Source organism: Talpa occidentalis, unplaced genomic scaffold (assembly GCF_014898055.3).
Source record: "Talpa occidentalis isolate TD23 unplaced genomic scaffold, MPIMG_talOcc4v2.1 talOcc4.12, whole genome shotgun sequence".
NCBI lineage: Eukaryota > Metazoa > Chordata > Mammalia > Eulipotyphla > Talpidae > Talpa > Talpa occidentalis.
The window spans coordinates 17,828,287-17,855,905 of record NW_023601212.1 but is presented as its reverse complement, the minus strand read 5'-3'; the positions used below and the strand labels follow the sequence as shown (position 1 = coordinate 17,855,905).

Genomic DNA, 27,619 nt, shown 5'->3' with positions numbered 1-27,619 from the left:
AGCCTTTGGAGGGGGGACAGTACTGTGACCTGGCAGGACCAGGAAGGTAGGCCTTGAAAAGGGGGTTCTGGGCAGCAAATCCGCGGTTCTGGAGCGCTCTCCCCTCTGCACCCCACCTGGCTCCAGCTGGAAATGACAACTACAACCGGAGCTGGCTGGGCGCCCACGGCACAGCCATTCATGCTTTTGGTGCACGTTCCTCTTGATTGCCAAAGCGCCCAATTAACGTGGGTTGCTGTGTCTGGTGCTGGGTTCTTTTCTCTGATTTTTCCGGTCCCCTTGCCTTACTATTTCGGAGAGCCACTAGCGTTGTCATCGTGTTTGTCTCGCTCCCCTCCCACCCACACGAGAGGAAAACCAAAAAGCAACAGCTGGTGGCAAATGCGCGCTGGCGCTGGCCCGCCCCCTCGGCGGCATCTCCTGTTGCTCCTCCGAGCCGCCCGCCCTTTGCAAGCCTCCCTCTCGCTCCTGGAGAGGCGGCGGGCTGGTCGGGCGAGCCGGAGAGGGGTCTGCGCGCGGGGACGCTACCCAGCAGCCCTCGGACGGTGACAGCGCAGCGGCGGCCCCCGCAGCCCAGCCCCCCGCGCCCCACCCGCGCAGGACGCGCGTCTCCAGCCGGCCCCAGCCCTTCGGAGGCGGGAGAGCGAAGCCGCCAAAGCCTCGCCCACCGCCCTGCCCCCAGCCCCGCCACTCCCCGGCTCCTCGGGACTCCGCGCATCCTCCTGGGATCGTCTCCGAGGGGCCGCGCTCCGCCGGTAAGCGCCTGCGGAGGTGGCAAAGTTGGGCTCTTTGTCTTTGGAGGGAACGAGGCGCAGGTGGGGACCGATCGCGGGGCGCAGAGGCTGCGTGTTTTGGTTCCATCGGTGGGCGTGAGTCGTCTCCCCACCCCCCACCCCCAGCAACTGCAGGGCTTGGGGATGCAAAGAAGAAGGAGGTGGGGGTGTGCAGGGAGGAGAGGCCGGGGGCGGGGGCACGCCTGGGCGCTGGGGGGCCTGACGCTGCTGGCGGGAGCTGGAGGCTATGGTGTTTAGAAGGGAGGAGGGCTGCGCCCACTCTGCATTCAGGGGCGAGTTTTCCCTTTGTTAGGATACTTGGAGCCTTGGGCCCTTGATTGGAGCTTGGAGATGCGAAGATGGGGGAGGTGGCCGGGTGTGAGTTTGGACACCTGAGCAGTACAAAATGGAACTTGCTGGCTTGGTGCTTTGGGGCATGGTGGGAGGTGGCTGGGGCTGCAGCCAAGGGGACGGGGGGGGGGGGGGGGGGGGGTGGATATAGAACAGGGGTTCTAGGGCATGTGGATTCATGGGAACATCTGTGTCAATTTTTTTCCTTCTTGCTTATCCAATTTTTTCCCTTGTTTTCTTGAGAGCCCCTTCTCGCCACCCCCATTCCCTCCTTCTCTCATGCCCAGCTCCATTTCTCCAGCAGGGCTGGCCCTGGCAGGGCCTCCCCCATTGTGTCTCACTGGGCTTCTGTGGAGAGTTGAAAGCGCAGCCTGGGGCTCCTGGCGCTTGTTTCTGGCTCTTACAAGTGGTGGCTGGTGGGAAAAGCACTCTAGGATGGTTCTGGTAGAGAAGGCACTGGAGGGTGGGAGCCAGGAGCAGAGCTCTGGAGGAAGGGCCTGCCCTAGTCTCTGCTGCCAACTCCCAGACCCGGGTTTGCCCACGAATGTGCCTCTGTCTCTATTTCCTTTGTCTCCTGGTGCTCTCCGGCCGGGCCTGCATTTCCAGGTTTGGGGATGGATCAGTGGGCAGCTCTTGTCCTCATGAAAGGACCCCCACTCTGGGGGCCCAGCCACCCTCACATGTATGGATGGATGTGTGTATCTGTTTCCGCAACTTCGCCCTTTGCACGTGACCTGCCTAGTAGTTGCTATGGAAACGCCTCTTCAATTCTCAACCTCCTTTTCCTGCCCATTCCTCACCTCCATACCTCCTCCCCTCCCCCCAACATGGTTGCCTGGATACTGGTTATCTCTTGCTTCTCTGGGTAGGAGACCCTAGATAGCTAAGCCTCCACCCCAAACTGATGTTACTCCACTCTCCCCCCATGGGATACATCACAAACCCCCCAAACATATATCCCTCTGTACCACAGGACACACCATACATCCTACTCGCCACATACCTTCCATAAACACACTGTCACACCTACACCACTCACCCACATCACACCACTTATACACGACACACACCCCAAAGGCACCATGCATATACCACACCGCATACACTCACCCAGAATGCTGCACACCCCCATTGCTCTGTGTATGCTCACACACATCCCCATCAGCATATGCCGTCGCTTCCCCCAACACACGCACGTACTTCCAGATAGGTCTCAAGTTAGAAGAAGGGGCATTCCTGGCCTCCCTGTGATTTTTGGACTGACTGAGGCTCCATTTCATTCAATCATCCAATGAATTGTTCTAAGCACCTACTATGTGTTAATTATGGAGGACAGGCTGGTGAGGAAGAGACAGTCCTCGACCTCAGAAGCCTAGATTTCTCAGAACCGGAAGATGCTTTGGGGGAACATTCAGTCAGGACACCGTGTAGATGGGGAAGCTGAGGCTCAGAGGTTATACCCTCGCGGTGTCTGAGACCTTCTGACTCTTTTTTTTTTAGATTTATTTATTTATGCATACAAGAACTGGGGCACAGGCCAGAGGTGTGGGGGGGTGAGAGGATTCACTGGAGACAGAGTGGGGAGCAGAAGAGGCAGATTGACTGAAACATACTGCTCAGGGGAGCAGCGGGCGAGACAGGAGAGGTCTACTGCACCATGTGGGTAGCTCCCTGGCTGGCTGGGGATTGAACTCACTCATGTTACAGTGTTGGATGTCCTGGCTCCCAAATCACCCACCAGCCTCTGCCCCTCCCTCCCCCCACCCTGATGGAGAAAGCAAAGACCCAGGGGGCAGAGCTAAAGGCTCGCAGGCTACCTGGAGGTGCAGCTCCAGGCTCTAGTTTCTCTCTGCCTCAGGCAAATGCGTTATTCCACAGAGTGCCTTGTGGATGCAAACCAGGCACAGGTGAAAGCCAGAGATGACTTAAACTCGAGAGCAACGGAAAGCCTACAAGGTTTTAGATCCCTATTTCCACATCTGTCAGTGTTGTCCTATTTTTAGGGGGTTCACAGTCCATGATTTCTAAGATATTTCACCCTTTAAATTTTCGAATGCCAAATTGCATTCGTTATTTCATAATTCAGGCTTCAGCTGAGTTGAGTGGGAAAGTCTTCTGGAGAAAGCTGCCTTTTACCCCACAGGACCAGAAGTGCCCAAGAAGCTGAGATTAGGTTTTCTTCTCTGGGGCTTTGGGAGCCAGACCCTCCTGGGCGCTGGGGTCTACCTTGTCTGTTCTGCCAGAACAAAAATGGGGGTTGGGTGATGTCTTGAAAGAGGTATCCCGGAGAGGACAAGGCCCAAGGTCGTCATTTGGTGTGTCTGTGAAGTCCTCAGGAGGGAAAACCTTGGGCCAGCGGGAGAGTGTGATAGGAGTGACAGGGGTGTGGTCAGAGCTCTCTGCCCCTGATGAGGAGCAGGACATCTCTGGCTGAGACAAAAGCTTGTTACCAATTTGGCAGCATCTTCTCTGCTCTGGGAAGGAAGGGAGGAGAGGAGCCCCTGACCTGGGAACGTTTGAAGCCAGCTTGGGGCTTACACAGGAACACGTTTGTTGCAAAGATGTGCAGGGAGGGGGTTGGCAGGAGGCCCAGGAAGGCTGAGGCCCTGGGGACCAGGCTGAGGCCATGGGAATGTGGCTGCTCCAACTCAGAATATCTGACTGGGGCAGAGGGAGCCAGGATGAGGGCGATTGTAGTTGGAATGACAGTGACCACCACACAGCTGGGAGCCGAGCCAGACCTCCGGAGAGACCAAAGTCTCCAAACCATTCATATGTCTTTGAACAAATGTTCGGAGCCCTCCTGTGAGCTGGGTTCTGTGGGCTTCTCAGGGCCGAGCAGAGCTGAGAAATGGTTTCTTGTTCACTGGAACAGAGCCCTTCTGCTTGGGTACGAGTGATGTTTCCTTTCTCTTCCTTTGTCCCCCTGCTTACCTCACCTGCACCTCCCTCCAGAAAGGTTCTACAGCCTGCTTCTTCCACAGGACCCCCTCCCGGCCCTCCACGTGCGCTTACACTCAGACACTTCCCTTCCTCACACATACATAACCCTGCACATCTAGCACACAAGCACATGTGTGCTCACTGGCTGCCACGCGCCTGTCCCCTCTCCTGGCTGCAGGCTCTCACCCAGCCCATTCTGATGGCTTCTTAACTGCCATCCTCTCAGCCCTAATCCATGCAGCAGGGATCCTGCAAATCAGGCCCAGCTGGGTCAGGCCTCCCGTGGCTCTGGTGTAAGGACAGTGCCTGGCACTGGTCCTCAAACCCTAATCCAGCTGCAGCTACTCTCCAGCCACAACCCGGCAGTCTTCCTACACCTTGTATTAATATCTCCTACCTCCTGCCTATACTCATGCCCTCCCCGGAATGTGCCCTGGCCCCAGCCTGCTGCGTAGTGGATGGCTGTCTTTGGAGACACACCAACTAGGCTTCTAATCTGACTTCCACTACTTCCTCGGGCTCTTAACTTTTATAAGTCTGTTTCCCCGTCTGCCTGATGAGCGTGCAGATGGAGTGGGGTAAGCTGTGTAAAGTGATGCCCGGCATTTAGTGAACACTCAGAGGATGCAACTGCTATCAGAATAGCGATAATGAGGGGCCGCCCTGGTGGCGCAGGTGGTTGAGCACAGCACTGTGAAGCTGTCCGCAGCCTCTACAGTGCCATTTCGATCCCCGCCGGCCACGGAGCAACCCACATGGCGTGGCAGACCTCTCCTGTCTCGTCTACTAGTCCCCTCAGCAGTGTATTTCAGTCAGTCTGCCTGTTCTGCTCCCCACTCTGTGTCTGGTGAATCCTCTCACCCCCCACACCTCTGGCCTATACCCCAGTTCTTGTATGTATAAATATATAAAAAAAGAATTGCGATAGTAACATTGTGGTTAAAATAACATCATTTTTGCGCTGTTGTTGTATCAACCTTCAAGACTCCTTTCAAATATTCTTTCAACAGCTTTTCCTAATTCCCAGTAAACACACATGCTTTTTTCCAACCCGTACCCATGAATGCCTATTGGTTCTTCTCTTAGAGTCCATGCCCACTGTGCCTGCATCTTTTACACACACCTCCCAATATACCTCTTCAACAGCAAGATCTGTTTGTCTTCCCAGTGCCTGGCTTAGTGCTGGGCACACAGAGAAAGTACAGGGAGCATGTGTGAATGGACTGCGTGGCGGGGAAAGCCCTCTCCCCCTGGGAGGTATTGAAAGGACATTTGTCCCTTAAAACTGGCTCCCTGCTTGTCACTCATACTGGTGAACACCACAGTTTCCCAAGTTGTACGTTCCCTTAAGACCATGCATTATCTCAGTCTGCCCAGAGAGTCTAAAACACTAAGAAGTTGCCCCCATCTGAGGTCTGAGAGATGCTTAAGGGCTGAAATCAATTGAGGGGAGCTGAATCATCACAATGTTTTGATTGTGGGGATTTGAAAAACACCCAGAGAGCAGAAATAAGGTTGGGGGGAGGCAGAGCTGATAAAGTTAAAAAATTCCTTTATAGTTCTGTGCAGATCCTCAGGTTGTCTGAGCTTGAATTAGATTGTGACGTAAAGGGATAATGACGCTGAAACATGTGTTCATTCAGCCCGCCACGTTTATCAAACAGCTACTATGCTAAGTGCTAAAGATCCAGAATGTGCTTCTGTCCCCAAGGATAGTCTGACCAAGGAGGCACACAGCAGTGGTGGGAAGAAAAGGGCCTTGGCCCCCAGGGAATAGGGGGAATGAGGCAAGAAGGAGGGTACCCTGTGTTTCCTGAAACAGACAGACAAGGCCAAGCAAATCCACACATGCCATCCTCACCATCCAGAGCTAGGGCTGATTTTTAGGTGTGAGGCCCAAGGGTCAGGGCCCCATGCCACTTCTACCCCCAAGAGGTAAATACATGCACAATGCTCTCAAGGATCAAACATAATAGGCAAGAGCTGTGCTTTTAAGGAGGTGGTCTACTCAGCAGGGGCAGGGTGCTGGCCACTCTGCCTGGCACTGTGGTCTGGCTGTGGGCTGCATGCTGTGGGCCTGGTCCCTGCTCTCTGGCCCTGGCAACTGCTCCGAGTTTCTGTTTCTACTACTGGCGCTGCTTGTCTGGCCTCTCTTGAATGGGCCTTTGTCAGCAGGCATGTGGAGGAGGCAATTCCATCGCTGGCCTGACTTGCTCACGCCTGCCCAGCCTGCTGGGGCCCGGGCCCAGGGTGCTGTGCAATGCTGTCCGCCATCCAGACTCCCTGGAACCAGACTGAGATCCCTTTGGGGCCTGGGCTCCTGTGCTGGCAGGCGGCAGGCCTGGGTCATGTTCCCTGAGTTGCTCTGGGCAACTTCAGTTCATTGGCCTTCGCTGGAGTTGACCACACGGTACTGCCCTACACACCTGCCCCTCACAGCTGTTGTGAGAAGCCCACGGGTACTGATGGGTGATGCTGTGTAGACTATTACAGTCCGCAGTGACAATGGGGTGGCAGCAAGGCCCTGTGCCCCCTCTGGTGAGCAAGCTTGGGGGTCTTTCCAGGGAGATTTCTAGAAACCAGACCTGTGTGGTTTGTGAATTCTGTTTCCCTTATTTCTTTTCAAGATCAGTTCTTTTCTTCTTCCAGCCATGTTTCTTTTCCCCAGAAATACTTCCACATTAAAGGCAAAGGTGCCTGAGGTGAAAATAACTATTCCTTTGCTATATAATAAAGGAATTTTTTTCCCTTCCTCCTGCTTCAGTGCAGCCAGTGGATTGGCTTTGAGTCATGGGGCCTGCAGACCTGGCCTCCCATCTCGGAAGGGGGGTGCCCACCTCCATGAATGAAGGGTGATGTGCAGAATCCCAGTGACAGGGCTACTCAGGGGGGTCCTCCCAGGCCTAAGGACTCTGTGACAAGAGGGCCCAGTGGGAAGGGCTCACCCTGGAGATGTCAGCAATGATGTTCTGCACCAGAGCACCCTGCCCTACTCTCAGGCTGTCCAGCCACCTATCGGGAAGGATGGGTGGGGCACCCAGGAAAATGACCAAAGCCACTGTGAGCCCCTGGGCCTCCTAGAAAGTCACCACTCTGCCCTCTCATTCCCAGGCTCATTCCTGTGGGCTCACCAGCCTCTCTCTGGAACTTTGTAAGCTGGCCAGTCATTTCAAACTAGGCTATTAAATAGTGTAATTGAAGTTTCATTATTTATTTGCTGGGCATTTAAAATGCAAATCAGGAGGACATACTGCATTTCCTCTGGAGACCAGTGATCCATCAGCGACCTCTGGCTGAATCCAGAGCACTTGTTTTAAAAAGCAACTTTATGTGCTTTTGCTGGCACATAAAGTGGGCTTTGCAGTTCTGACCATAGAAGCCCAGCCCCTGTATGCAGAAGCATCAGGTTCCAGGAACAGGGCACAGGACTCCACATGCTTGCCAGGAAGGTGAGCAGATGTGGAAATGATGACAGAATTTTTAAATGCTTATTATTTTATAATAGAATTTAATTTTTAGGGCAGTTTTAGATTTACAGAAAAATTGAGCAGGTAGTACAGAGTTCCAGCACTCCCTCCACCTCCCATACACAGTCCCACCTATTATTAGTAGCTTATCTTAGTGTGAATGTTATTAGTGTGATACATTTGTTATAACTGGTGAACCAGCATGGCTACATTTTTTTTTTAAGATTTATTTATTTATTTAAACAAGCACTGGGTACAGTCATAAGTGCGGGAGGGTGAGAGAATTCACCAGAGCCAGAGCGGGGAACAGAAGAGGCAGACTGATGAAATACACTGCTGAGGGGAGCAGCGGGCGCAGCAGGAGAGGTCTGTCGCACCATGTGGGACCCTCGCTGGTAGCCGGGGATAGAACCGGTGCTGTAGAGGCTGCGGGCAGCTTCACAGCCCAGCGCTCAACCACTGCGCCACCAGGGGAGGCCCAGCATGGATACATTATTAAAGGCCACCCTGTATTCAGACTTCCTTAGTTTTTACCTCTTGTTCTTTTCTGCTCAGGATCCTCCCCGGACACCACACTGTTTTTTGTTGTCACGGCTCTTCTTCCTCTTGGCTGTGACGTTTCTCAGACAACCTTGTGCTTGGTGACCTTGACAGTGGTCAGAAGGAGGGGTTGGGTCTTTTGTAGGATAGCCCCCGAGTGGGAAGTGTCTGCTGTTTTTTTCATGATTACACTGGGATTCTGGGTGTGGGGAGAAGACCCCAGAGGTCAGGGGCTGGGCCATCCCAGGGGGGTCAAACTGGAGACATGACTCCTCTGTTGTCCGCAGGACTGGGTTCTCAGAACTCCCTCTAGTGCAGCTGTGGGCCTGGCGATTGGAGCTGAGATCTTTACACTCCCCAGACAAGCACGACAGTCTGTCAGCGGGCTCTCACCACCTGTCTGTTTGGCCCCAACTGTGTCAAGTCATGGGCTAGCAAGGACTTTTCAGCTAGGAGAAGCTCACTAAAGAGAGGGTGACGTATGATGTGCTGTATGCCCAGTCACTGCTATGGCAGGGGCAGGTGCCCTGAGGGAGAAGTCTGCGGTCAGCCAGAGACTGGGGCGGGTGAGAAAGGCAAAGAGCATTTCTCACCCCTGGCTGCATGTTCGAGTCAGTGGGGAGAGTCTAAAAATTGCTGCTGCCTTGGCCACACCCTCCAGAGTTGAGAATTTAATGGGGCTCAGTTAATTCTCAAGAATTATCACCATTGTTTTTTGCTGTTATTATTAAAAAGTTCTCCACGTGATCCAAAAGTACAGCCAGATTGAGAACTGTAATAGGGATGAGGAGGGTTTCTAAGTGAAAGAAGCGGAACATAACATGAAGGCGTGGAGGTAGGTGCACAGGTGGCAGGAGACTGGAGTAGACCATCTTAGGTGAATGGGAGAAAACAGTGGAAGGATAGAAAAGGGATTGACTTAGACGCATTAATATGCTAGAATGAAAAGCTCGGTTTTTAAACAATAACTAGGATCCTGAAGCACCAGGAACTAGTTTGGGAGGGAAGGGATCAGAATGCATATGGGCAGATTAGTCACACAGTGATCAATGTCCAGGATAGTTTGGAGGGAGGAGCTTAAAGACGTGGGCAACTACTGTGACATTCTGCAAGCTGACAGCCCAGGGGAGCAATAGCTTCTGGAACCATGGTGGAAGAGAAAGACCGGATTACAGAGCAATGCTGGAGTAAGCATGGCTGGGTCTTTGATAAATATGGAGACTGAGCTGGGGAGAAACCCTGTCTAGTCAGATTGTCAGCTCCATGAGGCCGGACTGGGGTGCTGAGGCTCCTCAGTGGAGAGCTAAGTTCCTGGACAACGCAGGCCATCACTAAATATTTGCTAATTTGGTTACCCATTCTTTCCAATATTACTGGTTCCAAAATTACCCTCCTTTCTCCACCTGAAGCAGGCCGGTCTCAGCCCTTTGGAGAGCAATCTGATTAAATAACTCAGGCCAAGATATAAATGACTGTTTAGGTTGGACATATTTTAAAAGAAATCTTTGGTGAAAAAAATCTCTCCTTGGGACAATGTTGTGGGTGTGGCTGTATGTTTGAGTGGGAACCATCCAGATTTCAGTTCTACTCCCTAATTTAATTCTATCTTACCAGGAAAAAAGGGGGGTTGGTTTTATAGCCTGGCAGCCCCTTTGGCAAAGCTGCTGGTTGCCAGACTGGTAGTTCTGTTGGCAACCCCCTTGAGCTGAGTGCTGATGGACAGATCACCTCCTGCCGACCTGGGCCACTGGCCAGCTCCCGGCTGGAGTGCTCTACGTGCTGCTGGGCAGAGAGCAGCGGGGGCCCAGCAGCTGCTTCGAGGTGGGTGGGGGCTGAGAGGGAACAAGGAGGGTCTGTGCTGAGCTCAGCTGGTAGGAGGCTGCGCACCTGTGAACAGCTGGGGTCTGGCGAGGACTGCAGGCTGTGCCAGGCCCCCCTCCCTTTCCTCTGGGGAGAGGACTCTGGGGTCCCTGCCTTACACTAACATCATTTATAATGGACAGAGCAGAGTTGGGCAGGATTATGTGATGTCACATGAAGCTGACTTCATTTGGGTTGTTCTCATGGTGGTTTTTGTCCCTGTGGGAGCCCCGTGGGGTCTTCAGTTAGACCAGCCTTTCCCTTTCCCTTGGTTTCCTCAACTTGCCTTGTTGCTAGGGAGGCAGAGTTAGGAGGCCAGTCATGCCTTTGTTAGTGGTGGGACCTTGGGCAAGTACAGCTCAGAACCTCTCATTTTTTAGTCCTTAAAATGCTGAACCCACCATCACACGTGGCTACGGTGTCTTCCAAATGTTTCGGGTTATCAGCATTACGTCAGCATTCCCTTCAGCCACCAGGGCAGGGGACAGGCGCAGGTAAGAGGGAGCACACAAAACACAGCTGCTCCCCCTTTCTCTTCTGACAGCCACAGGAACCAAGGGGCCAGGGCTAAAGTGGACTGGAGTGTCTCTGTTCTAATACATCTTGCCCCTAAACCTCCCAAGAAGGCAGGAGAATTAGGGCACCTTCAACACAGCACCCCCGTCTATAGAAGTCCACTTGGCTCTGCCTCTGCACCTCAGGGCCCAGCCCTCTTGGAGAGGCACACTGATGGGGGCCCAGGTGGGACTCCCTCAGAAGGCGACACTGCAGCCTGAGCCATTGGGCCTGGGTAGGGACTAGAAACAAGGGGCAGCTGCCTGGGAAGGTGGGTCTGCCCAGGAGCCCTCTCCTGGGATGTGGGGGTAGGGGCTGGAGTTGGGCTTACCACAGGAAGGCTGCCTACCTTTCTTCCACCAGCTGGAGGGTAGGCTGAGCTGGCCGATGTGTAGAATCCCGCTCTCCCTCACCAAGGGACCTTTCTTTTCCTGCCTCTATTACTTTTCCTGTGAAATGGGTTGGGTGGTGATATGTACTGCTTGGCTCTTGTTAGGTATAAATATTTAAAGCACAAAGAATATTGCCTGATCTGTGTTCTTTGTTGTAATGATTATTATCAACTCTCATATCCAATCCAGACCCTTAGACTGGGCTTCAAATATGGACTTTCCAACTCAGAATTTTCTGATCCTCTTTTTTATTTAAAGATTTATTTATTTATGCATGCAGGAACAGGGGTACAGGCCAGAGTTGTGGGGGTGGGGGGGAGGGGAGAGGATTCACCAGAGACAGAGTGAGGAACAGAACAGGCAAATGTCTTTCAAGCAGTGTCTTTCAAGACACTGCTGAGGAGAGCAGAGGGTGAGTCAGGAGAGGTCTGCTGCACCATGTGGGTAGCTCCCTGGCCGGGGATCGAACTTGTGCTGCAGTGGCTGTGGATAGCTTCATAGATTGCGTTTTAGCCACTTGTGCCACCAGGGAGGCCTTTTCTGATCCTCTTATTTCTTTCTATGGAGTCCGTAGGGCTCTTATGTTCCAGGCAGACCTCTGTCCCCACCTCCAGCTCCCAATTGCCAGCTTATTCCTCTAGCCTCATTGCTCTCTACCACCTGAAAGACTCACCTGTCTTTCTTCCACCTTCTGCTCACACTCCCTGGTCCAGGCTGCTGCCCCAGGATGTGCAGTGTGGGTGGGGGTTGGGCTGCAAGGAGCTCTAACCCAGAAGGTACCTCGGCAGGAGGCTTGGGGCTCCAAGGGCACCCTGACTGCGGTGGATGGACCTAGGAGGTGGGTGGATGGCCCGGCCTGGATCTAGCAGCATTGCATAGAGGCTTTAATAGTCCAGGAGGCGTTAGCTGTATCATGCAGCTATGTGAATAAAGGAAATTTTTTAAACAACCTCCAAGAGGGGCCAGAGATGAAAAATCCACCCTCCATTTTATAAAGACAGAGGCTGAAACTTGGTCATGGCTCTGAGTCACAGTGGCTGGAGAGCTCCAGGATCTGAGAAGTTGGGCATTTGAGGCTACAGTGTGGGCCTCACCCCTGTGCTCGGACATGAGGTACAGAGGCCTGATACAGAGGAGGGCAGGACTCAGCCAGGAAGGACCAGAGCCAAGCTGGACACTGAAGGTCAAGTAGATGCTGTCCTTTTGTTCTTTGCTTTCTTTTTGCTCCAGTACATACCATCCCAAGAGAACTTTAAGCCAGAGCAGCTAAGGTGGGAAGCAGAAAGGCAGTGACAGTTTGGAGACGAGAAGGGCAGCTGTGTGAGTGAGGAGGTGTTGTGAGGCCAGGGACGCCTGGTTGCCCGGTGTGGCTGGAGTAACTAGGAGACAGTGGGGGCGGGTGGGGTGCCAGAAAAGGTCAAGGAGAACAATCCAGCCTTTCTGGCATGGAGGCATTGTGATGCCTACATTCTCATAGAACTAAAACATGTTCCAAAGCCAAGTCATGGGTTTGGGCATTATCAGCTGGTTTGTGCTAACCCCTGCCCCAAACCCCATTCATCAGCATGTGGAATTGACCCCGATGGCTCCCCTCATAACAGAACCCAAGGCTAAGGAGACCCTAAGAGACCACTGGGGCCCATCCTCTGTCTCCAGAAAATCCCTGCTTAATAACAAATAGATCAGGCTACCCTCTCCCCACTTTGCTCTCAAACAGTGAGACTTAGTAACGTCTCAGGAATAGAAAGAATCCACCTCTCTGCCAGGAAATCAGACTGATTTATCCATGCTAATATTTTGTCCTGGTCTTCTCTGATTTTCAGAAAAGGCCTGACCTTCTAAGATCTAAAGCACCAGTGCCCAACATACCCACACAGCACAGGGGGATGCTTGGAAAGGACTTTCTGAGCTTCTCTTAGCCCCCCCTGTCAAGAAAGTAGGAGCCGGACTCCATGCCTTCTGAAGGCCCTTTCTATTTTTTTTCCTCTTTCTTTTTTCATTTTTTTATATTAATTTTTTTCATTTTTTACATCTGTTCATTTTTAAACAATATTTGCTTCCCCCGCCCCCTCAGGTGTAGCCCCCATAGAGTTTCCTTCCCCAATGCACCTGTGCACCATCACCTCAGTCCCCTGTGCTCCTCCCTCCCTCCCTCTCATCCCTCTCCACCACCTCCCCTGCAGGATGTCTCTGATTTATAGTTGCCTGTTTTTGCTTTGTTGTGTTTTGTACTGTTATTATTTTTTTACACTGATGTCTTGTTGGGCTTCCCTATATTCCTGCTATAAGTGAAACCATCCGATATTTTTCTTTTTCCTTCTGGCTTATTTCACTGAGCATAATTCCTTCTAGTGCCATCCACATTGCTATGAATGGCATGAGTTTATCTTTTTTGATTGCTGAATAATATTACATTGTGTATATATGCCACATTGAAGGACCTTTCTAGACAGTTCTATCACTTTCCTCCCCAGAAGCCAGTGCTGCCCCTGACATCCCTGGTCAAAGGTCATCTTCTAATGGAGAGCACAGGGGCCTGTGAGGTGCTGCCTGCTATCCTCTCAGTGCCCTGGTGACCCTCCTTTCTTCTCTGGCTGCCCGAGTCTCTCAGACCTCGCTCAGCCTGCCCTGCTGCCCCTCACAGCCACTCCTCTCCTCGGACCCTGGCCTGCCCACCAGCCCGTCTCTGTGTGTGGGAACAGTGTGTGGGAGGTGTGACCTTGAGCCCAGCTCTGCCCTTGGCCTACTGGATGAATTGGCTGCAGCACTTCTGTGTGGGCCTCAGTTTCCTCAAATAAAAAGTAAGCACTTTTAGCTCAATTATTCTAACTCACTCTGGCATTTTGGGATTCCAACTCCCAGCTGGTCAGCCTCACATCTTAGGTATATCCTGTGTATATACAGAGGAGTCTTCTTTTAACAGCTTCTTGTCCCAAAGATTTGGATCTATCCTAGGTTAAACCATGTCCTTCGGGCACACAGTAACAGCCTGGGCTTGCCAATCACCCTAAACAATGGGGCGCAGGCATTCTGCCACCCCATAGAAGGGCCATTTCCAGCTGGTCCTGTCTGGAGGGAGGAGGCTCATCTTTTGGGGGGATTCTGCCAGGACCCAGGCCTCTGGGCATGTTTTCAATGAGCTGAGCCTGAAGGAAGGCAAGCAGGTAGGCTGCAAGGGAAGGGGAGCGAGGCTTTGGGGCTGGGGAGGCATAATGAAGCACCATAGTAATTTGGAGCCTGTGATTTTGAAGGGAGGTTGTTTCTGAGTTATTTTCACAATAGAAATGATATTCTGATCTACCTCATTGCTGCCTAGAATCCAACATAATATAGTATGTTGCTCTGTTCCCAATCAGTGGCTTCTCTTTTGGAGCTACTTTTACCCAGCAGTTATGTGAAATGATGTGACTCAGTATGGGAAGATAATTGCCGGAGAAACTCTCTGATTGCTCTCTCCTGCACATGCAGAGATATGTGTGTACATGGCAAGGAGATCAGGAGGAAAATTAACACGGAAGTGCTGCTGCCTCCTGAAATGTCAGCCATTTACCAATGTAGCGATAAGTGAGAACATGGAAGATGAAGAAAAATGAGTGTAAACCAAATTCTTTCTCATGAGATGCTATAAGGAAAGCAAAATGTGGATGGGCCCATTTTCCAGATGGGGAGATGGCTCAGTGATCTAGAGGTTGAGAGTTGGGGAACAATAGACTGAGGAGGCTCAGGACTCCCCCTTCTACCAGTGCTGACTTCTCTAGAAATCTGCGCCAGGGACCCGGGCCTCAGGCAGGTCCCTGTGCCTCTGATGAGGATGCCCCCGGCATGCACATGGAGGCTAGTGTTGTGTTCCTGAACCCCCACCCCCAGCTCCTCCCGGCTCCACCTTGGGTCCTGCTCTCTCTTTTCCAGTGATCCCTCCTTCCCTTGCATCTCCAAAGATGGCCTGGAAATAAGACCGGTCACTCCCACCCCCTCCTAAACATACCCCCTCTCCTTTCTGGGAGAAAGGAATGTAATAGCTGGCGGGTGGGGGACACAGAGGGGTGTTGAGTGGGGGGGGGGAGGACCAGATAGAGTGTCCTGGGGGAGCAGTAAGAGAAGGCACTCTGTGTTCCATCAGAGGCTCTGTGTGTGCACTTGATCACTGGGTTCAGGGGCATTGCCAGTGATTCCACCACCACGATTTAAAAAAAATAAATTTAGGGACCAAAAAGCACCACGGGAGGCCTGTGCTGAGGAGTGGCTGGGCGGCAGCTTAAAGAAGTGGGGTGTTTGTCACTCTCCAAATCTTTAACAGTATTACTTGCAGCACACTGTAACCTGATCAGAAATGTTTTCTTCAGAATACAAAAATCAGGCCTTTATTCCTCTAGCCTGGCATTCTAGTCTCCACAGTCTGACCCCAATTCTCTGACAAGAATTCTCACCACTCACTCGCTTCTGCTTCTTCAATTTTGGGGAAGGTGTCGTACTCTAAAATGGCAAATACTTGGGAGATTGCTGTATGGCCCTGCCCTCTTCCAAGTGGATGCGCCCTCTCTGCTGGCCCTCATTCAGACTCCTTCTGAGGAGCCCCCTCAGGCAGCCACTATTGAATGGAAAGCCTGAAGATTGTACTTGATTGTTTGTGTCTCTGCTTCCCAATTTCTCGTCCTTTGCTTGTGCTGTTTCCTCTGCGAAAATGTCCTTCCTTCTCTCTCTTCTTACTGCTGCTCCTCAAAATCCTATCCTGTGTTCACGGTTCAGTTGAAATGTCTCTGTGAAGGACCCAAGTGCCCTGTTATATTCCTTGCTCCTCTCTCCTTGCCCAACAGCTTCCTCTTTCATGTGGTCTCTCCCCATTGTGGAGCTTTCTTCACATTCGCTGTATCTGCTGATATGTCAGAGCCCTCTGCTTCTAAACCCTGCTCCTTTGGAAGATGATTTGTATCTTGTTCATCTATTTAGCTCTTGCAGAACTTAGAATAAATATAACTCTAGAATTATCTCTAAGAATTCATTGTGTGTAGTAGGGTTGACTTGAACTTGAGCATTCTGTGGAGGTGATGTGGGGGAGCTGAAAGGAAGCACAGCAACTAGTGGGCTGGAAACTTTGACATGAGCCTTTCCTACTCCCAACTAGCTAGAACTGGTCAAGGGGCCACTGTGGGAACCCTGGCCCATATGTCCTCCACGCTTCCTCCTTGCATCCAATACTCACATCAAGGCTCCTAGAATAAGAAGATTTTTATTGTCTAGTTCTACCTTCCTTCCAGGTCCTAAGTCAGGTCTCCCCACTGGCTGAGCAAAGAACATATGTAACTTGGAGATGAGACTTAGTCTGAGAAATAGCAGTGAACTTGACTTTCTCCCTCAGCCTGTCCCAAATCAAAATAAGATCAAGCCATAAAGATTTTATAAACAATAGGTGCTCAATCTTATTTTATTTCATACTTTTAAAAAAGTATTTAGGATAGTAGGATTGGCTGACAGTATACTGGAGGGACTTTCTACTAAAAAAAAAAAAAAAAAAAGAAAAAGAAACAAAAAACCAAAACACAAAAACTGAGCCCAGATAAACCAGATTTATTATTACAGTGCTTGGCTCATAAGTAAGGAGATCATCTAATCCCTGGTCGATATTCTTCCCAAACCAGGGACTACCTGAAAACTGAAAACTCTACAGGCCTCTGAGATAAAACTAACACTCGATTATGTGACATGTAATCAGAACCTAATCAGAGCTGCTTTTAGAATGAATGAATTGACATTCTGAATTCTGGGGACTTAATAAGCTTTGGGCCCCCAAAATTTAGGAACCAAACCAGAGATTCTACGTCCAGGACTCATGAGAGGAACTAAAATGATACAAGGTTGATATCTGCTGCCCTTGGACTCCATGAAAAAAAAACACATCCTCTCAAGGAAAGCATTTATTCCAGGACTATTTCCCACAGATTAAAAACTAGCAAATATGATCTCACAATCAGAGGTGGCCAAGCAGAGGCAAAACCAAGACACCATGACTGACAAGCCCAGAAACAACAAATAGATTTTGACATACACCTCCCGCCCCAGGCACACACACACACACAAGGATTTAAGATTTTGGAATTATCAGATAAAGAATATTAAGTAACTGTGTGGGAAATGTTGGAAGGAAAAAAACAGGATCCAAAAAAGGTGCAGGCAACACAGACTAAGAAAAATGACCAGGTAATTCCAAAAAGAACCAAATAAAACATTTAGAAATAAATCATATAATCGCTGAAATAGAAAATGAAATGGATATGTTGACTAATGGATTAAATATAATTTGAAAAAGAATCAGTAAATGGAAAATGAATCTGAAACAATTACTCAGAATGCAGCGCAGAGAAACGTGGAAGTAGAGAATGAAAGAGCAGTTAAGCAATATGGAAAGTAGAATGAGGACATCTGACATTTTCACAGTTTCAGAAGAGAAAGTTGAAGGGAGGAGAAGCAATATCTGAAGAGAGAATGGCTGAGTGTTTTTCAAAATTGATAAAAAGGATGAATCCGTGGGTAAAGGAAACACATCAGAATACACAGAAATAAATCCACATTTGACAATAAACAGCAGATTCTCCAGCAGCAATATTGGGAATCAGAAAGCAGTGGAATCACATCTCCAAAGTGCTGAGCCAAAATAATTATCAACCTAAAACCAAGTCCGTGGCCACACTACCTTTCAGGGATAGGGTTACATTAGTGTTCTACTGGTGCCTAATACTACCACAAAATGCCACTGGACACACACTTGTCACTTCATGGTTTCTGTAGGTCAGAAGCCCAGCACAGCTTACCTGGGCTCTTCTCTGATTAGAATTGTGGCCTAATCAGAGGATCAACTAGGGGAAAATCTACTTCCAGACTCCCGCAGATTGTTGGCAGAACTTATGTCCTTTAGTGGGAGAAATGAAGTGCCTGTTCTCTTGCTGGCTGTTGATGAGGGGCGGCTCTCAGCTGCTGGAGCTTCCCATAATTCCTCCCCATAGACCCTCCCATAATATGACTGCTCACCTTCAAGCTAGCGAGGGAGAGCCACGGTTGAGCCTTATCTAAGAAAACTCAATCATGTGTGTGACATCCTATCACCTTTGTCATGTTCTGTTTGTTAGAAGCCAGTCCCAGCTCCTGTCTCCAGTCAGGGACTACATAAAGACTTGAATACTAAGGGTTGGAATTATTGGAATACAAACAGTTGACAGGACTCTGAATAGGTTTTTGTTAAAGAAAATTCTAAAAGAATTTTAAGGAACTTAAGGAAAATGGCTTGAAGGGTAACAGATTCAGAAAGCATCACCAACAAATCAGAAGGCACATAGGGTGTATGAGTTACCACACACTCAGCAGCTTCAATTAAAACAGCAGACACTATCACCTTGCAGTTTCTGAGGGTCAGGAGATGGAGGAGCAGCTTAACCGGGTGACCCTTCTTGGGGTCCTCAAGGAAGTTGCAGTCAAGCTGTCTGCAGGGTGGCAACCACAGGACACTGGGCCCCTGCGCCTGAGCTGACTCACATGTGTGCCTTGTCCTGGGCTGCTGGAATTTTCTTAAGACAGGGAAGTAACTTTTCCCAGAGCAAGCACTGGGGAGGGGAGGTGGGGAGGGGCCTGAGAAGGAAGAACAATAGCAAGGAAAGGAAGTTATGCTTTTTACCATCTAATGTTGGAAATAGCTTCAGCTCTGCCATATTGTCTTGGTCACACAGACTCACCCTTGTGTATTGTGGGAGGGGACACTACAAGGATGTAGAGACAGGAGGTATTGGGGGCTCTCTTGAAGGCTGGCTACTGCATGCATGGGCAAATCAAAGCAAACATTATTTCCATGAAATGTAATTTAATCCTATTTCATAGGATTAAGAAAACTGCAAGTGTGTACAATAGCAGCATGTATCAATATATCAGGAAGGGGGTCATTTGTACTATTGTTGTTTTCTAGAAGGGTATGATACCGAATAGCTAGTATACCTTTTAACTTCAGGATGTTTGAGTCTGTTAAATCAAATACTTAAGTCTGTTCAAGCTGCTGTAACAGAATAGCATAGATTGGGAGGTTTATAAAGAACATGATGTGTTTCTCACAGTTCTGGGGCCTGGGAAGTCCAAGGTCAAAGTGCTGGCGGATTCAGTGTCTAATGGGGGCTGGATTCTTGTTTCATAGACAGCTGTTTTTCTCACTGTGTCAATGGCAAAAGAGAGGAGGGAGCACTCGGGTCCCTTTTATAAGGGCACTAATCCCATTCATGAGGGCTCCCCTCTTCTGACTTAATCACCCCCCAAAATCTCTGCTTCCTAAATGTCACATTGAGAGTAAAGTTTCAACACATGAATTTTGGGGAATGTGAACATTTAGCCTATAGCAGATGCGTACAGCAAAATTTCAATGACTGAAGACTAGAAATGGCTTGTGTACCTTCTCAACCACTAGGGGGAGGAAGTGAGTAAGAAAAACAGTTCTAGGGCCTCCCCCGGTGGCTCAGCGGTTGAGCGCTGGGTTGCGAAGCTGCCCTGCAGCCTCTGCGGCGCTGGTTCGATCCCTGGCCGCCAGGCGAGGGCCCCACATGACGCGCAGACCTCTCCTGCCGCCCGCTGATCCCCTCAGCAGTGTATTTCGGTCCTTCTGCCTGCTCTGCTCCCCGCTCTGACTCTGGTGAATTCTCTCACCCTCCCGCGCTTCTGACTGTACCCGGTGCTTGTACAAATAAATAAATTAATTAAAAAAAAAACAAAAACAATGTTTAAAAAAAAAAGAAAGAAAAACAGTTCTCGCCATGAAAAGTAATTTTGTGAGGTATGGAGGTGTGATGTTGTGGTAATCATCACACAGTACATATGTACATCAAAACAGCATGTTTCTTTTAAAAATTTTTTTGTGTAGAATGGGGGTACAGGCCAGAAGTGCAGGGGTAAGAGGGTTCACCAGAGACAGAGTGGGGAGCAGGACAGGCTGATTTACTGAAATACACTGCTGAGGGGAGCAGCCAGGAGACAGGAGAGGTCTGCTGCACCATGTGGGTCAGCTCCCTGGGTGGGGAGCAAACTCAGGCCATAGCCATGATAGTGATAAGATTTAACCCCTAGGCCACTGGTGTCGCCTGCTTAAGGTACTTGTTTATGGGTATTTAACTTATTGATGTGTTTTATTATATGTATTACATGTAAACAATTAATGTAAAACTTAAAGGAAATACAAATATTGAATGAGATAGCATTAAAAGCAAATCCCTGCTTTTGATAATTGCTTCCTGAATTGACTTCTGGAGTCTGAGGAGGCAGCTGTTCTGACCTCTGGTGGGTGAGTAGTGAAGGGCAGCTGGGGAGCTGCTTGCTAGGGCCAGGAAAGTAAGAGGGTGTGATCTCAGAGCCAGCATGGCCACTGGCCACTGGCTCAGAGGTCAGGCCACCCGCAGTCTCTCCTCACCAGAAAAAGGAAATAGCTGTGGGTGTTCCTAGTTCTGCTGTCTTTCCCCTTTCTCCTCCCTGGCTCTTTGCCATACTCCTATCAGCCCAGGAATGAAGACAGTCACTGGGAGGGACCCCCTGGCCCTGCCTTCTGCCTCTATCCACGTGGCCCATCCTGGGCCTGGACCCCACAGGCCCCAAGGACTTGACATTTTGAGCAGAAACCTCAGGCTTCCTTTGGAGACACCCAGTGCTGATGCTTAGAGAACCAGTCTCTGGGCTTGTGTTGTTTGATCAATCCTCTGATCTGGAGGATTATGAACTAAAGACTTGGCTCTGACACTTAAGAAGGGAGAGTGTGCGGAGTAACTTGGGGGAGAGCTGTCAGCATTGCAGGCTTTACATAGAAACAGCAAGGTCTTGCCCCACCCAGCTGGTCAGACTAGGGGGCACTGGTTTACCTGTCCCATTTAATCTGACATAGAGAACTCCCAAGTGGGTGTTGGCGGTGGGAAACCAGACTAGGAAGTCACAGACTTGTTAGTGAACTAGAGATCCAGGGTGGTCTGGAGAGGACACAGGTAAGGACATCTGTAAAGCCGATGAGGTTTTATGGCTTTCCCAGCGAGGCAGCATGGTGGAGGAGTTCCTGAGTTGGCTTCGGGGTTAGGCTGTGCTGCTCACTAGCTTGAGATCATTTAACCTCACCAAGCTTCAGCTTCTACAGCTGCAAAAATGATTCTATTAATTCTATTAATTCAGTTGTATTCGTTGAATTCATGCGTGAAGCAGGCTGAAGCAGGCTGAACAGAGCGCTAGCTGCTTTGTTAGTTATGGAGATAACTTAGCACATGGAGAGAGCTGAGGGTGGACCTGGGAATTTAATTGGGTCCCTGGTTAGGCTGAGGTCTGAGTGTGGAGTTTCCCATGCAGAGAATCATGTTTTCCTCCCTCTGTCCCCAGACGCCATGGAGGTGGTGCTGATCTTTCTATGCAGCCTGCTGGCCCCTGTGGTCCTGGTCAGTGGTAAGTACCCTTCTAGAACCTGGCTGGACAAGATGGCAGCCACAGCACTTCCTGGTAGAAGGGTCTGCCCCTTCCTTTGGGATGCTAGAGTTGGGGGGCTCTCTTAGGTTCTTCACGTCCGATCACAACTCCCACCCATGAGTCAGCAGAGAAAGTCCTAGAAGGTGGCAGCTATTCACAGACCCTAACCCAGTCTGCCCACCTCTCCCTACAGGCTCAGCAAGTTCTCCCTTTATTTATTTTAAAATATTATTTTTAATCAAGGTAATGTTGGTTTATAACACCATATATGTTTTAGAGATACAGGTCCACACTTCTCCAAACGTATGTTATCACACCACCAAAGCACTCCACCACAGTCAGTGGGCCCCCTCCTTCCTCCTACCATGCCCTTCTGTGAGCCTCATTTCTGCAGTCAGGTTTCAAGGGTTTGTTTGGGTTTGATTTTGTCTGTTTCTTTACTTTGTTTCTTTATATTCCACATATGAGTAAGATCATCTGGTATTTTCTCTCTTTCTGATTTATTCCAGTAGCATAAGCCTTTCACCATGTTGCCATAAATGGCAGAACCTCTTCTTTCATAGCTGAGTAGTAGTCCACTGTGCATCTACACCACATCTTGATCCACTCCCCCACCACTGCACACTTGGGCTGTTCCAGCAGGGTCTGCCTGTAATCCTCAAGCCTGCCAGACCGCTGTAGACTCTTGGTCTGAATCTTGGAAACCAGACTAGCACATCAGTCTCTGGACTCTGGCCTCCTGCAAGTCATGCGCCCTTCTTTGGTCTCAGTTTCCTCATCTTAACAAGAGGATAATAGCCCCTGCCTTATAGGGATGACACAAGAATAAGAGGCAATACATGCAGATGTGCTGTGAATGCAGAATCCTCCTGGAGCCCTGAGCTGCACCTGCCTTGGGTCCTCAGTTTGACCCTAGCAGGCAGGCTCACCTTCTCTGCTTCTCCAGGTGTCTCTTTAATGAACCCTGCTTCCCAGCAACCCCTTTGTGGGGAGTGAAGCCTGTGAGGCAGGTAAAATATTTGAGGGCCAGGATGTGGTACTGTCATCCTCTTGACCATGCTTGCTTCTTTTGGCAGCAGCTGAGCAGGAAAAAGAAAAGGACCCATTTCATTATGGTGAGTGTTTGCATAACTCTGAGTGGGGAGGCAGGAGGCACAGCCCTGCCCAGAGGAGGGACGGATGCGCTGGCCCTGGCCCTTCCCTCTCTCACCCTTGTTTCTTCAACAGATTACCAGACTCTGAGAATTGGGGGATTGGTGTTTGCTGTGGTCCTCTTCTTGGTGGGGATCCTCCTTATCCTAAGTAAGTTTGTTTCTTTGTTCACTGCTCAGCCTAAGGAGAACTGTGTAGGAGCCTGCTGTTGTCTCTCTCCCAGGACGGGCTGGAGACTGTGTCCCTGTTATCTTCAGGACTTAATACAGTGCTGCGCATGTAGTTAGTGCTCAGTAATCTACCAGCAAAGCATGAACAAAATAAGTGCTTGATGTAAACACAGATAAGGGCAGTGTAGCTGTCCTGGTGCTGCATCCTGTAGGGCAGACGTGGGGGAGTCACTGGAGATGGGAGACAGGCTGTCCTTAGGTGCTCCTAAGTCTGGTCTACATGGAGCTCTCCGTACTCCCATGATCAAGCCAACTGTGGTGTAGACATCCAAGCTGTTGAATTTGAACCTTGGTCTCAGAGGAATGCTGTTCCAACCTAGGATGGCTGTATATAGCTGTGCATGCTGTGTATGCTCAGGGGTGGTGGGGGGTGGTTACTTTTGTGGTCCCATAGTCTGCACAGACTCACAGGGCAGCCCTGCTGTGGCCAAGCTAGGAGCATGACCTTGAGCTTGAGCCTAGAGCATGACCTCAGATGGTTTCTGTGTGTTTCAGGTCGCAGATGCAAGTGCAATTTCAATCAGAAGCCACGGTAAGGATGCCAAGGCTGTGGACATCTGAGGTGACACTAGGAGGGAACAGGGAGGGGACCCCCCCTGGTGTGTGACCCCAAATGAATATTCTTTGAGATTTTTGTCTCAGAAAAAGGCTGTATGTTGGGGGCAAGTTAGAAGCTTTGAAGATTGCCAGGCAGACTTTGGGGCAAAAGGAGGGATCTAAACACTGAGGGTTAGCTCACTCTTTTCTCTTCTGATGTATATGGGGGTAGGGCTGGGATAGAAGGTGCTGGAATCTTGTCTGGAGGTCCTGGAGATAGCCAAGCTGGTGAGAGGGGAAGTGGAGGCCTCAGGGTCTCTCTCTAGATGTGTGACACCATCCCTGCCTGTCCCTGATTCATGAGGCTCTTTGAACTGAGTAGACATTTGAGTTTCCTTTCATTTACCTTCTGCCCACATAAAGGGCACACCCCATTAGCCTACTACAGTAACTATGGGTAGCTCAGCACCTCAGAAATCCAAAGTCTGGGGGTAGGACCCAACCCAAGCCCTCAGGTGGCCCTAGGCCCTCTTAGATCTCATAGAGGATGACATTGACCCATGCCTGGGAGTCCCTGGACTCTGCCCCTGCAGTAGCAACTTCTCCTCCCATCCCCCTCACCCTCTAGCCCAGATGACTCAGAGGAGATGGATGGAGGTGGCTGTGCAGCAGCAGGGAGCATGGCAAGGCCCTCTGGGTTTGCCTGCAGCCCTCTGACAGGCTTGCATCTCTTCCTCTTGCAGGGCCCCTGGGGACGAGGAGGCCCAGGTGGAAAATCTCATCACCGCCAACGGTACCTGTCGGGACTTTCTGCCCAAGTGGAAGGGAGGGAATGAGCAAGCAGCCCCATCTGGCTAGGGAGGGATGCTTACCAGATATGCTGGCCTCCCAAGCTGCTGCATGCTCTAGAGTGCCAGGAGAGGGGTGTCCAGGGCCCCCATGAAGCTTTGCCCCCCGCCTACGTCTACCAAACAGACCTGACATTTGCTGTGTGTTGGATGCCACACACAGGTCCTTGTAGTGAGCACAGCCCCACGAGGTGGGAGCACTAGCTGCATGTACCAGCAAGGGGCTGGGAAAAGTGGAGGAGCCTGCCAAGTTCCTAAAACCTGCAGGTCACTTGCATCAGGTCTATCTGACTTGAAATCCCACTCAAGTCCCCCTTTTGCTTTTTGGGGTCAGGCTCCCCCAGAGTCAGGCACAAGTTGCAATGGGTGAAGGGTCTATGTACTGCAATCCCTTCTAATTTTCTTTCCAGCAACAGAGCCCCAGAAGGCAGAGAACTGAGGTGCTGCCCTCAGGTGGGAAGGTAGGAGGCTGCGGGTCTTCCTCGGCTCTCACTGGGGTCTGGCGGGGAGTCGCTGGGGAGAATTTGCAGTGGGCACAGGTTTTATTACGAGCCACATGGTGAGCAGTCTTGTGTATGAAAGAAGCGATGAGACGGACCCAAACATCCATGCAAGGTGCACCCCACATGCGTGCAGTAAGCAGTTGGAAAGGGGCCTCCGATACATGGCAAAGGTCAGGTTAACAGGATGTCACCTTGACTGTATGTGGGCACAATTTAGGAGAATCAGTGAAATACTCCCAAAGCATAAAGGAAGTGGTTTCCCCTGATAATACAGAAAGTACCTGGGGCCACTTTTTAACTAAATTAACAACTTTGTTATGAAACTTTTTAGCCCTACGTAGAAGTGGGGAGGATATTAACAACTTCCCTACCCCCATATTACTGTTATCAGTTCCCAGTATCTACTAAGGGGACTGACTTTAGTATCTGTTTTCATTGTTTATTGTAGGGATATAGGAAATTAGTAATTGTTAAAAGCTTTGCAGTTTTCAAAGGGCTTTCCCTGTCCACCCCCCTTCCCCCCATGAACTCACTCGAATCTGTCACAAGTAGGCTGGGAGGGGGTTAGCCCCATTTTATAGATGAAGAAACTGAGGCCAGTGACTAGCCACACAGGTAGTAGGTTCAGGATGGAACTTAAACTTGGGACTTTGTAGCTCACTGCCATTTTCACTGCCCCTGTCTGCTTCTGTCCATCCCACGTGTGACAAACCCTGGAATAGATTGGGGTGAGGGGGTAGGGTCAGTCTGCTGTCAGCTCACTTTTGTCCTTTTTCTCATACAAACAGGTCTAACAGACAGGTATATAACTGTATCCTAAATAGTAAGCGAGAAGAGATTTCTGGCTCTAAAACACCCGATAGCCCAGCCTTCACTGTGAATGTCACTACAAGGTCTACTTATGTAGCATTTTAGTTATTTCCTGAGGTCTTTCCTGAGTCTCAGGGCTGTCAGCAACTACTAGGGATATTGGGGCACTGGGGGAACCACCCCCACCCCATCTGGGTCTTTCTAAGGCTGAATGGATGGACAAATTATCATCAGATAGATAAGTATATGAAAAGGTCAAAATTGAATAACATGTATGAAGAACTCACGTGGCTGTAAGTTCTAAAGCATAATGGAGCAGACTGGGGCTGTTTAACATGTGTTTAAGGACCTGGGCATCACAGAGAGAGGGGACTTTACATGACTGACAAGGAGGGGTACCTCATCCAGGACATGTTCACTGATAAACCTACAACTGGATGAGACCCTTCCCCCAAACTACATTTTTCTAGGTCATAAAGGGGGGAGCAGGATGGCTTCTTAGGAAAAGAGCCGAGGCTTAGGACAAGATAACTTCTTCTTCTACTAGGTAAGGGTGAAGGACTCAGGCAAGGACTGAAGCTTCTCCTCGCCTTCGGGAGCTCACTGCTCTTCCTTAGCTCAAAATACTCTACAGGCCAAAGTGGGACACCTTGAGGACACCAGTTCTGAGAATCTTAGGGTGATCTGATTTTCAGCAGAAACCCACCCTGGGTTTGACCATTCCCAGCCCGCCGAGAGCACCCTCCCCTGGGAACCACCCTACCCTGTGCCTCCTCTCCTTTCCCTGTGTGCCAGGCTTAGTCTCTGTGCTTACCAGGAGCCTGGCACTTAGCGTGGGTCTCATGCATGAGTTTTTGTGGGCAGAGGGGGTGTGCTGAGCGCTGGGACACAAGAGCTGGTAAAAATTCCTCAAAGGAACCCAATTTGGTTTTAATTTAAATTCTCTCCCTCTTCAGCGTCCAGAACCTGAAGGCAGCTGCTTGAACCTTTAGATGCCAATGCTGATGCTTAAGAAAACTGGCCACTTCAGCACAGTTCTTTCCCCAGGAGAAGCCAAGAACTTGTGTTTCGCCTTCCCCCCAACCCCCCAAAACCAGTCCTCAACTCAGTGATGCAACTAACACCCGCCCCCTGCAGCCTGAGGTCTCGCCCCCTCCTGTGACGTGTCTGTGTGTGTGGTGACCGTGGTATTCGTGGCTGCTCGTCTGTGGATCATGTTGTGTTAGTGAGCCTGGGCCCCTTTTTCTGGGCAGGAGCTGAGCCACCAGGCCAGCAGCTTCTCCCTGCTCCCCCATGGCCCTCCACCACCTCCCGCTTCTGGGAGTCTCCTTTTTCCCTGGAGAGCAGTCCCTTCTCTTGATTTAGGGGTGAATGTAGACGTGGGGGCTCAGCAGGAGTTTCCAGGTGTTCTGGGACTTGGGAAGGTTTACATCTCCTTCATGATCAGTCTTCAAGGTCTCACTTCACTCCTTTAAAGAACCTTGCTTCCATAGTCCATCCCAACCCAAGTAGTTCTGAGGGTCTGCTAGCAATTAGAAATTCATGGCAAGATCCCGGTGAGCCCAGCTCTGTCTTCAGGTGGGCTATGCCCCTTGAGGGTCATTTTTTCTCCTGGGGGCACCTACCATGGAGTCCCCACCTGCCCCACCCTGTGGCAGAGTGGCCAGGGATTCCAGGCCCAGGTCATCTACTCTGCCTCTGGGGTATGTGCCCCTGGCATATCTTTGCAGCAATAACCCCATGGGCTCTGGAACCCCATCCCCCACCCCCACCTTCCCTGACTCAGACTCCAGGCCCTGATGTGGGTCTCTGGCAGGCCTCAGCAGAGGGGATCCATCCTGTTAGGGCAGCGCCCTGGGGCAGGCAGCAGGAAGAGCAGGGGGCTTTTGCTTCTCTGCCCATGTCTCACTGGTCAGGTGGCAGCGATGGTGCCTGCACCCTTTACTTTGCCTGCCAGTGTCAGAGGTGAGTGCAGTGATGGCTGTGCTGCGAGGGCCCAGCGTGAGGGCAAAGGCCATAAAGAGAGTGGAAACTCAACCAGATCCTGCTCCCTCCTGTCCATCGTGTTCTTGTGGAAACTAGCCAAACCGTGCCGCTGTGACCGGGACCGCGTTCTCTGTGCTGTGATCTGTATCCTCCTAACGACAACAAAAAGGAATAAAATACCATTGTTTCCTAGTGGCTCTGTGGTGCTTTCCTT

General features: G+C 50.4%; 1 protein-coding gene and 1 long non-coding RNA gene across 4 annotated transcripts; one reads left to right on the top strand and one right to left on the bottom strand.

The window, feature by feature from the left end:
• Positions 1–644: 644 nt before the first annotated feature.
• FXYD6 (FXYD domain containing ion transport regulator 6) lies at positions 645–27,619 on the top strand. 3 transcript variants are annotated; one of them, XM_037505356.2, is made up of 8 exons: positions 645–755; positions 21,256–21,318; positions 22,416–22,454; positions 22,567–22,641; positions 23,217–23,253; positions 24,002–24,051; positions 24,517–24,567; positions 26,376–27,619. In XM_037505356.2, the coding sequence occupies exons 2-7, from the start codon at positions 21,261–21,263 to the stop codon at positions 24,543–24,545; spliced, it is 288 nt and encodes a 95-aa protein (XP_037361253.1). In that variant the 5' UTR covers positions 645–755; positions 21,256–21,260; the 3' UTR covers positions 24,546–24,567; positions 26,376–27,619. The 3 variants fall into 3 exon arrangements, with proteins under 3 accessions (XP_037361253.1, XP_054549107.1, XP_037361251.1); XM_054693132.1 differs by having other exon boundaries at positions 721–755; positions 22,419–22,454; XM_037505354.2 differs by lacking the exon at positions 645–755 and adding an exon at positions 767–815.
• Positions 8,028–12,261, bottom strand: LOC119240717 (uncharacterized). Its single transcript, XR_005124180.2, has 4 exons — positions 12,119–12,261; positions 11,555–11,800; positions 10,839–10,938; positions 8,028–8,180 (listed from the first exon to the last, which is right to left on the bottom strand). It is a non-coding gene; the product is annotated as an uncharacterized LOC119240717 (long non-coding RNA).

Bases quoted from the DNA above. Each gene is read 5' to 3' on its own strand.
- FXYD6 (XM_037505356.2), top strand. From the start codon at position 21,261: ATGGAGGTGGTGCTGATCTTTCTATGCAGCCTGCTGGCCCCTGTGGTC. The intron at 22,642-23,216 runs GTAAGTTTGTTT...TGTGTGTTTCAG, and splicing joins GGGGATCCTCCTTATCCTAA to GTCGCAGATGCAAGTGCAAT. The intron at 24,052-24,516 runs GTACCTGTCGGG...TTTTCTTTCCAG, and splicing joins AAATCTCATCACCGCCAACG to CAACAGAGCCCCAGAAGGCA.